General features: G+C 39.5%; 1 protein-coding gene across 2 annotated transcripts; it reads left to right on the top strand.

Moving 5' to 3' along the window:
- The first annotated feature begins 3656 nt into the window (after positions 1-3656).
- Positions 3657-8278, top strand: LOC128616344 (fMet-Leu-Phe receptor-like). 2 transcript variants are annotated; one of them, XM_053638950.1, is made up of 3 exons: positions 3657-4096; positions 5326-5884; positions 6086-8278. In XM_053638950.1, the coding sequence occupies exons 2-3, from the start codon at positions 5333-5335 to the stop codon at positions 6575-6577; spliced, it is 1044 nt and encodes a 347-aa protein (XP_053494925.1). In that variant the 5' UTR covers positions 3657-4096; positions 5326-5332; the 3' UTR covers positions 6578-8278. The 2 variants fall into 2 exon arrangements, with proteins under 2 accessions (XP_053494925.1, XP_053494924.1); XM_053638949.1 differs by having other exon boundaries at positions 5323-5884.
- The last annotated feature ends 2849 nt before the right edge of the window (positions 8279-11127 follow it).

Raw genomic sequence — 11127 nt, 5'->3', positions numbered from 1 at the left:
GTACGAGACAAAAGAGGGTGTTAAACTTTCCAGAACATGCTCAGAACATGCGTGAAAGAATGAAAGACAGGGTAAACTGTAAGGCTTCATGAGGAAGTTATGTTCATCTATGAGCAAAGAGGAACAATATTGCAAGCAATGTTAAGATTGGGCCAACAAGATTTGAAAGTAAACAGACACACATCTTGTGTCTTACAAGCTGCTACTGAACAGATGTACTGATCTACTGAACAGATGTACTGATCTACTGAACAGATGTAGTCAGATAGCAGAAGCCCTGTCTCACCGCAGTCTTCTGCTAGGGGATGGACCACTTTGCAGTCATACAGAACACTTACAGAAGTGTGGACATTGATTTGTTTTGCATTCTGTATTCTCAATTGCATGTATTCAAGCATGTCACACTGTGGCTAAATTGAGCATTCCTGTAAAAATATTGAAGCTGCAATATATTAATAAATCTATCAACCTTTCTGAAGATGACAATGTTCAAAGGCCAGCCCTGTGTACATTGAGCTGTCTCAAATGCTATATGGAAGAGACAGCTACCTGGTGGATTACTGAGCTGTTTGTTTGCCTTGGGTAACACTATACATATATGTATACATGTTAGCCCATTGGGTAAAGAAAGTGATGAAGGTCAAGAATAACCTTTGTCCATTAAATGGGGCAAAGGTGTGTAATAAGATGGATGCCCTGTGTTTTTCTATTGTTTGTAAAACATTTATAATCAATTAAATATCTCTTAAAATTTGTAAGCCATTAAAAAAATAGGTTTATCAATCTTATGCTACAATCATTGACATATATGTGAGAACATGCAAACTCTGTGCACACAGGGCAGAGGCAGGATTTTTCCACTTCTACTCTAGGACGCAGTTTGAATCTCAATTATTTAATTCATAAAAACATGCAGAATTTAGTGCAAATATGAATAGATTTTCACAAGTTCTGAATCTACATACTGAAATTAAAATAATTTAGTCATTCACTCATTCATATATCTTCAGTAACCACTTTATCCTACTCAGGGTCTCTGTGGATCCAATAATAATAATCATAATCATAATCATAATCATAATAATTAAAGTGCAAGCAGCATTTTAGGGGGCCAAGCACCCAGGCTCGGTGAGCCGCACATTCACAGAGTAGCACTGCCGCAGCAGCTGTCACTATTTCTGTGATCTGTAGTGTTGTCTGTTGCTACTTTGGCCTGTGGTCATGGTTGCTACTGCACTGACCAGAATTTTTTTTTGTCTTGCAATTTAAAAACATCTAAGGAATTTATTTTCATTGTGAATGTTTATACAGGACTCAAGATGATGTGAGCCAAATTTGGTGAAGACTGGAGAAAATTTGTAGGAGGAGTAGCAAAAATGGCAGTTCATTGTAAGCATTTTGAGCATGTTATTGTAACTTGTGACTAGTAGGTGGCACTGTCACAAAATTTATTGCATAGCCTCAGGTCATGGTCCTGAAGAGGCCTACCAAGATTTGTGTTATTGTGCAAAGATACAGCCTCACTTCGAGTTTGGCAGCTTGACTTTCAGATTCATTGGCCCATTACGGGCAAACTGTTTGGAATGCTCAAAATTATTTTGATAACTTTTGTGAGGCTTACTCTGAAGATGATGTTTGCGAAATTTGGCTATGATTGGACAAAATTTGTAGGAGGAATAGCAAAAAAAAATCATTAGGGAAAATTTGGAGGAACCTTCTAAAAGCGAAAATTAAATTCAGTACATTCTTGACCACAGAGCAAAACTCCACACATTAAGTCACATAACATGGGAGAATTTGCATCAGGTGCAAGAACAACAATCCTGACTGCATAACATGGGTACTCAGCTATGGGACTTTTCACAAGGAGCTCCAAATTGCCTACCAAGTGGCAAGGGCCCTTCGAGGTAACACGGCAAGTCAGGGATGTCGATTATGAAGTAATGCAAAGGAACAGAGGTGGGGCACTGAAATTTTATCACCTCAATCTCCTTAAACCAAGGCGAGAGGTGGTCATTCCGGAGATGGAGGAGCTAGGACCAGAGGTGATTCTAAAAACGGCACCTCAATCCACCCCTGTCATTTGTGGACCCCACCTCTCACCATCCCAAATCACAGAGATTGCAAAGTTGCAGGTGGAATTTTCTGACATTCTCACCCCTACCCAGTCACAATGATCTCATAGAACATGGGTGAAATTGAGGCGTCGCACAGTGACTGGTCCAGTCTGGTGGTCTTGGTTACCAAGGTCGACAGGTCAGTCCAGTTCAGTGTGGACTGTGTGTCAATGCAGTGTCTAAATTTGACACTTACAAAATGCATTGACAAACTTTTGATCGGTTAGGTGCGGAGCACTTATATGCAACACTGGATTTGACAAAGGAATATTGGCAGATCCTCTTAACTCCAGTATCCTGTGAGAAAACAGCCTTTTCCACTTCCTTTGGGTTACACCAATTTGTGGCCCTTCCTTTTGTGTTGTTTGGAGTCCCAGTGACATCCCAGTGACTCATGGACATAATCCTCTGTCCGCACACTGTGTACTCCCATGCCTAATTAGATGACTATTATTTATAGTACCGATCGGCAGCAGCACATGCAGCACCTGAGGGCTGTCCTGAGATCAGTGTTGGGCTGCAAGCTCTGCTTCCCCATACAGGAGCAGCAATAAGTGGGTCAGTCCCACGCTTCTATAGTCCGCTCAAAAAAACTTCAGGAATGCTTCTGGGTCGTCCTGCAGTCCCATCTTTGTGAGGATGATGTGGGCTGGGTCCGCGCCGGCCACTGGGGCTGTTGCTGGAGTTCTTGCCTGCCGGTCCTCCACCTGAGCTTCGAGCAGGGCCTGGATGCACTGTTCCTGGTCTTGTCGATGCTGGGTGTCGTGGAGGCTGGTGAGGGACCTGATGATCTCGGTCAGTGGTGAGGACTCCATGATGGTGTTCTTACCTCAATCCCAGGTTTCGACACTAGTGTAACACTTCCTATGTTCAGTTAGGGAATGAGGAACCCTGCGGCAGGCTTGGAACAACTCAAAAGGTACTTTATTCTTTATCTTTTACTATCAGCGGTTTTATTTCATAAAGACACACACATGCACGCACACACACGACTCTGTGCTGTTTGGCTCTCTCTCTCACTCTCATTGTGGCTTCTCCAGGAGGCAACTAAAAGCACAAAGGGACACAAACAAAACAATCCTTAATACTTAATCTTTAATTATATGCAGTTTAGAATCATTACACGTTACCTGCCAGTTCGACCTGCCTCCTCTCCATCCACAGCCAATGCTCAACCATGAACCCCACTGCCACACTATGCAACAAATTTTGTGACAGCGCCACCAACTGGTTAAAAGTTGCAATAACATGCCAAAAATGCTTCCATCTAACTGCCATTTTTGCTACTCCTCCTCCAGTCTTTATCTCCACCAAGTTTGGCTCAGAAATCATGAGACCTGTCTAAACAAAAGTTATCAAAGGAACTCTGATATTCAAAACAGTTCTCCCATAGTGGACTGGTAAATGTGTGAAATTACAAGTAATTCTTGAATCTCTTTGCCTATAGTTATGGCTCTGCTTTCCTGTGATTCCATGCTAAAAGTGTAGCATGTCTGTGAAGTAGCATGTCTATTATTAGTAGTAGTAGTAGTAGCAGTAGTAGTCGTAATAGTAGTAGCAGCAGTACATTAATCTTAATGAGAGAAAATACAGATGAAAATGAGCATGATCCATGACTGTATAACAGTTTCACAAAAGTTAGCTTCTAAGAAAGTAATGAGGTGTTGAATACTGAATACATACTAGTATGCAATTGGATACTGTGTAGGAGGGAGGAGCTGAAAAGCACATCACTACCCATTTTCCTGTCTTACTTCAGTGAATGGACTGATTAAGGAAAGACAGAAAAGAGAAGAGGATGTAAGAATAAGTGTAAGAAAGGATTCAACAATGGTATACATTTTTGAGTCTTGAGAAAAAAGGCAGGGTTTTTTTTTTTTTTTTACAGCTATAACATTCATCATTAAACTTTGTAATGTTAGTTTATGTTTAGATACAGAAAGAACACTGACTTAAAAACACACCTACAAAACTTCCAGGTAAGAACCATTTGTCAGTGTCTGCTTGGATATAATATTCGAATCAGTATTAGTTAATGCATATATAAATCAAGCTTGTGCCCTTACTTTTGGCATGTGTATATATAAAACAGACCTGGGTGCATATGTATATGTTTAACTTAAAATAATATTATACTTATTATTGTGAGAAACATTTCTGATAACTTTGGAAATAGCTAGAACTTTAAGCATCCTGTTGTGGTTGCTGTTGTGGATATTTGTCATGATGCATGTGTTTTAGATAATTGGCTGATAATTTGTATCAGCCCGTTGCTGATACAAAATATCAGCCAGTGACAGTAGGCGTCCTTTCCTTTACATTACAATTGGGACGTGGAGTTAAAGTAAAATTAATTGCATTCTCCAAAACAATTTGTGTCAACTAGCAAGAACATTGAACCAATAAGGCTGTGAAACATACAGGTTAGATTCAGCAAACCTGAAATGAACAGCAAGTACAACCATAGATGCTCTGTCATAATATAGGTCTTAGTCATATATATTAAGATTACGGGTCAAGCTAATTAGAGATTTAAATATTTGAACTTTATTGTTTATTGTTCTATATTTTGTTTATGTTTTTACCTTTATTATGGCTTAGATGGTTTCAGAGCATTCCATGAGATATTAACTTTTATGCAGAAATCCATATAATTCCAAATATATTGCTACAGATAAACTCTTAGTGGAGATTATTAACTATCATCCACATGGTGAAATTTATCAGGTTGGAATACAGTTATTAACTGCGGTACAACATAGCTATTTGCATCATGATGCCAAAAGGCCTATTTTTCAAGTTCTGTATTTTGTGATGGGTGAAAGGGGTAGATGCTAAAATAAATAAATAAATAAATAAATAACCTCAAACATTTTCTTAGAAACAGACACTGCGTAAGGGACTGGCAGTCTTTGGGGAAGTGGAAATCGTGTCATGTGAATGGGGAAAAACACGAAAAGTGTATGCGTGGAGGAGCTTATAATCATTCGTATGATGGATAGGAATGCTTATTATATGGAACTTTAATTACATTAATTTATGTTAAAATTACATACAGTACCTGACTAGCACTACTTGAATATTTGCTGCCAGGAATTAAATTGAGATGATTTTTAAGGAAATGGGCACAATGAATTTAAGGAACAACAGTTTTTAATGCAGATAATTATAACAGTGATATAGCACACAATGTTCTTTTTTGCAGCAGCAGCAGAATGGCCTTTAACAACACTTTTATCCGCCTTACTGATGCTGAAGTCTCCATCAGAAATGGCAAAACCACAGTGGACATTGATGCTATTATGGAAAACATCACTATTGTCTTTTACACAATCACTATACTTTTGGGCACCACTGGAAATGCTGTGGTCATCTGGATGTCTGGATTCCGTCTAAAAGCCAATGTCACCAATGTGTGGCTGGTCAACTTGGCTGTGGCAGACCTGATTTTTTGCCTCACTCGTGTTACTTCATTGATTAAGAAACTCTTCTATGATTACTGGCCCTTTGGCATCTTCCTCTGCAAGTTCAATGGATTCTTCAAGTACACCAACATGTTCTGCAGTGTATTCATCCTGGCTGTCATTAGTCTGGATCGGGCACTTTGTGTTTGGCAACCAGTGTTCACCAGGCAGCGGCGAACTCTTGGTGTAGCCAGACTCATTAGCGTTGGGGTTTGGACTGTGGCAGTGATCTTCAGTGTACCATATTATGTGTACCGGCAGGTATATATAGGAAAGAACAACTTGACCAAGTGCTCCTTGGAGGTAAAAAATAAAAATAAAAAATTTACTGACAAGCAGACAGTATAATCATAGGGAAATGCTTGTTTTCAACTATAATTTTTTTCACTCTTGTTCTGTGGGGTATAACAGTTCAATATTAGTCATTAAATTGTCCTCCCATTTGTTGGTTTAAATAAATATGATCTGTTCCTCCTGACCTACCCATTTTACTTAATTCCACAGGTGCCGCAATCAACTGAAGGTGATAATAGAGCTACACTGGCCTTGTACAGCCTTCGCTTCTTATGTGGATTTTTGTTACCCTTCCTCATCATCCTAACCTGCTATGTACTAGCTGGTTTAGGGATACGGCGAACACGTATCCTGCGCAAATCACGACCCCTTCGAATTCTTGTTTGTTTGATCTGTGCCTTCTTCCTGTGCTGGGGGCCTTACCACTGCCTACTTTTGGCCAAGATGGTGGACAAGAAGAGCCAGGCAGTAAAAGTGGGCCTGCCCATTGCTAAGGGCATTGCCTACTTCAACAGCTGTGTTAACCCACTTTTATACTTCTGTATGGGTCTGGACACGAGGCTGCGCTTTAACCAAAGCCTATCTCGGGTTTACGCTAAAGCTTTAGCCGAAGACTGGGAGGGGCAGACCTCGCAGTCTAAGGAATGCACAGGTTCAGGAACAGTGGATGACAGTGGAGTTGTATATCAAGAGTCAAAGTGACCGGGAAATACATGTCTGAGGAAATAGCTAATGTTTGAAAAAAGCTGAAAAAGTTGCAACATAATCACATGATCTCCACTTAAGACCGTAGTGAGCCACTGTTGAGATTAGTCTGTCTTCAGTAATTTAACAGGTTCATTTAAAATACATTTGTAAAGGTTAGGTTGTTAGGAACTAACATTACTGCATTAATTAATATTAACAAATGTTAAACTAATAAACCGTAAGTACTGTTGACAAAGTACACACATTTTGTAAACACATTGGTGTCTTCTAGCAAGAACATTGAACCCATTAGGCTGTGAAACATACAGGTTATGTTCAGCACACCTGAAATGGAGAACAAGTGCAACTGTAGACCTCTAACTGTCACACTATAGCTCTTAGTTATATACACGCAACATCTGTTTTAGGAACACGTGTATACCTGCACATTTATGCAGTTATCCAAACAGCCAATCATGTGGCAGCAGCACAATGCATAAAATCATGCAGATACAGGTCAAGAGCTTCAGTTAATGTTCACATCAAGCATCAGAATTAAGATAAAATGTGATTTCTGTGACTATAACCGTGGCATGGTTGTTAGTAACAGAAGGGTTGGTTTGGCCTGGTCTGAGTAAACTGATGATCTCCTGAGAATTTCACACACAACAGTCTCTAGAGTTTTCACAGTATGGTGCGAAAAGAAAAAAAAACATTGTGTGAGTGACAGTTCTGTGGGTGGAAACGCCTTGTTGATGAGAGAGTTCATAAGAGAACTCTGTAAATTATAAATTATGGAGGCTAAAAAAAGTTCTATTGATTAATATTGAGGTTTAGATAAGCTGTTTTGAAACTGTTCTGAAATGGTTTAATTGCTTGTATAGATATGATCCAAAGATGTGTTGTTGTTGTTGTTGTTGTATAGCTATGACATTCATTGATAAGTTTGTTCATTATCTAACATGATCCATGTCTTCACTAGCACAATAAAGCAGATACAAATGAGTTGTTCCTGTGGTTTTATGTCATCCTGGACGTTGGGGAGATTTGGGGATCACACTTCACATGGCACTTTAGCCGTTGTATAATTAAAGTTATACACTGTATATTAACCCTCTAATGTACACATTTGATACATTGGTGTTATTTTAGCGTTTTATCACTTCAAATTACATAAAAACAGCCATTTCAATTACTATTGTTATTTTCTTTTCTTTTTTTAGAGGGGAATTTGGAGTATATTGCCAAATGGCAATACTGTACAATGGCAGCAGAGGTACACATTGCATTCGGTTTATTTAACTCCTTGCAACCAGGGTTTTTGTTTGTTTGTTTGTTTGCACTGATATGTGCCTACTTTCTTTTAGAATCAATCCTTCCCTTTTAATGAGATATGAAGTGCTGTGAAAAAGTATTCTGATTTCTTCTGTTTTTGTGTATATCTCATGTTAAATAGTTTTAGATCTTCAAACAACATAAAACTTTTTACTGAAGCCAATTCTTTGCAGAACTGCTATAGTTCCACCACACTGGGAGGTTTTCAAGCATGAACGGTCACAGCATCTCAATTGGTTCAAGTCAGGAATTTGACTAGGCCACTCCAAAACTTAAATTTAGCTTTTATTGAGCCATTCAGAGGTGGACTTACTCTTATGCTTTGGATCATTGTCTTGCTGCATAATCCAGTTGCGTTTGAGTTTCAACTTACAGACTGAAGACCGGAGATTCTCCTTTAAGATTTTCCGGTAGAGAGCAGAATTCATGTTTCTATCAATTATTGCACGTTGCCCAGACCCTGAAGCGGTAAAACATCCCCACACCATCACACTTCCACCACCATGCTTGACCATAGGTATGATGTTCTTTTTGTGGAATTCAGTGTTTGGTTTCCTCGAGATGTAATGGGACACCTGTCAGTTCCACTTTCGACTCATCAGTCCACAGAACCCTCTCCCAAAAGGTTTGAGGACCATCAAGGTGTGTTTTGGCAAAATTCAGACAAGCCTTAATGTTCTTCTGGGTTAGCAGTGGTTTTCACCTCGCCACTCTTCCATGGATGCCATTTTTTGCCCAGTGTCTTTCTAATAGTGGCGTCATGAACAGTGACCTTTATTGATGCAAAAGGGGCCTGTAGTTCCTTTGATGTTGTCCTTGGCTCTTTTGTGATTTCCTGGATGAGTAGTTGCTCTTGGAGGAATTTTGGAAGGTCTTCCACTTCTGGGAAGGTTCACTACTGTGCCAAGTCTTTCCATTTGGGGATAATGGCTCTCACTGTGGTCCTTTGGGGTCCCAGAGCCTTTGAAATAGCTTTGTAACCCTTCCCAGACTGATGTATTTCAATCACCTTCTTCTTCATCATTTCTGGAATTTCTTTCAACTTTGGTATAGTGTGTTACAGGGTAAGACCTTTTAACCAACTTCATGCTGTTGAAAAAGTTCTATTTAAGTGTTGATTTGATTGAACAGGGTTTGCACTAATCAGGCCTAGTTGCGTCTAGTCCAGCTGAACCCCGTTATGAATGCAGCTTCATAGATTTGGGAATTAGTAACTACAGGGCAAATACATTTTCACACAGGCCTAGCTGGTATTGGATAACTTTTTTGCTTCAATAAAATAAATAAATAAATAAAAACTGCATTGTGTGTTTACTCAGGTTGCCTTTGTGTTATGTTGTATTTCGTTTAATGATCTAAAACTATTCAGTATGAGATATACACAAAAACAGAAGAAATCAGGATGGGGACAAATACATTTTCACAGCACTGTATTTGAATTACAGGTAGGAATTTACATGCCAGAAACAAGTTCTCTCTCCCATTAGTATGTAATTTATTGTAATTTATTGTTTATGTTCTTATAGCTTTGCAGGTCCTGTACCATTCCAGATAATTACACCAGTTTAATGGGGAGTTGTCCACACCTTAAATATATTTTTTCTTTGTTTGGCATCCCTCTGGAGTTTGTCATAATATAACACCTTCACCTTTGAGTCACTTTTTTAATGACATGTTCTTAAAACCACAAAAAATACAATGCACACACAATACAGCAATCTCTTTCAGTTATGGCACTGTTTGTGTTTGTAGCATGTAGCGGAGGCAAACACTAATCCCACCTAAATTGTGGGATTTTAAGTCTTTGGGGAAGGAATAAGAGGGATGTATCCACTTATGATTGATACTGTAAGTGTCAACCAACCAAGATGGAGAAGACTTAAATTGTTAAATTAATAGGTGTGTTTGGCATCAAACAGCCTTGGGCATTATGATTGTCACCTGCCTGGTTAAATTTTTATGGCCAACGTATGCCTGCATCACCAGCACTCCATAATGAAATGCAATGTGATAATCTTCCATGAGTAAGGTGCTGGGTGCTTCAGTTGCTCTCCATCAACTGCACAAGCTTGACCTCGATTTGATGATGACAGAGCTTTGTCTTGATTGGCTAATGAAGGGGCAAAACCTCAAGGCTTCCTCAAGTTGACAGCTTACTCTAGCTGATAAGATTCTGATGCAATCTCATGCACATGCATCAATGTTGATTTCATCAGTAGAATTGCCAAAGACAATATCAACCACTTCCATATGAGCTCCCTTCACACACAATTCTGCAGATTCAATCGCAAGACAAGACCCCTGACATGGAAGTCCACAAGTGTGCTGGAATCCACACTCTCCTGCAGAAAACCTAGGCAAGCTGGGCCTGAGCAAGGGCATGTAGTGTGGTTGCCTGACAGCAGCCTGCCAAAACAGCTGCTGTACAGTGAAGTACACCAGAGCAAGCTCGCATCTGGAAGGCAGAAGAAGTGGTTCAAAGACTGCCTGAAGGCCACCATGAAAGACTTCAGCACTGGCACTATCATTTGGGAGGCACTTGCAAAGCAAGGCACAGCAAATTCGCTTTTAGTAACTGGAATATTTGATTGATTTAATAATTTGAATAAAATGAAAACATGTGATTATGGAAATTAGATAGCTTAAAGGGTAGTTTTGATGTAACTACATAATAAAAAGATGAGAGACCACACACACTTTGAATTAAAACTTTGAAAATTATTAAAACTTTTATTAACCTATAAAGCACTAAATGGTCTCGCGCCACAATATCTAAGCGACCTTTTGGTTTTATATAATCCGCCACGCCTACTTAGATCAAAAGATGCAGGCTATTTGACGGTACCTCGAATAGTGAAGGCTACAGCAGGGGGAAGAGCTTTCTCTTATAGAGCCCCACAGTTATGGAACAGTCTTCCTATTAGTGTTCGGGACTCAGACACAGTCTCAGTGTTTAAGTCTAGGCTTAAAACGTATTTGTTTACTCAAACCTACCCTGACTAGATTCTGTTCTACTACTTCGCAGTCATAATAATCTTTTTTCTCCCTCTCTCCTTTCGCCGAGCCCCACATGAATTTATGGAGATACTAGAGATCCAGATCCTTTCTGCCTCTGGATGGAGCTCAAATCTTCTTTAATTCCAGACTCTGGGACTACGGCTGCTCCTAAGGCCATACAGACTTCATATAAATCCATAATGAACTTTTTCACACTATCTGTTGTTACCCAG

The sequence above is a fragment of the Ictalurus furcatus genome, chromosome 12, assembly GCF_023375685.1.
Source record: "Ictalurus furcatus strain D&B chromosome 12, Billie_1.0, whole genome shotgun sequence".
In the NCBI taxonomy this organism is placed as follows: domain Eukaryota; kingdom Metazoa; phylum Chordata; class Actinopteri; order Siluriformes; family Ictaluridae; genus Ictalurus; species Ictalurus furcatus.
This window is presented reverse-complemented; position numbering and strand designations above follow the sequence as displayed.

Bases quoted from the DNA above. Each gene is read 5' to 3' on its own strand.
- LOC128616344 (XM_053638950.1), top strand. From the start codon at position 5,333: ATGGCCTTTAACAACACTTTTATCCGCCTTACTGATGCTGAAGTCTCC. The intron at 5,885-6,085 runs GTAAAAAATAAA...TTAATTCCACAG, and splicing joins TGACCAAGTGCTCCTTGGAG to GTGCCGCAATCAACTGAAGG.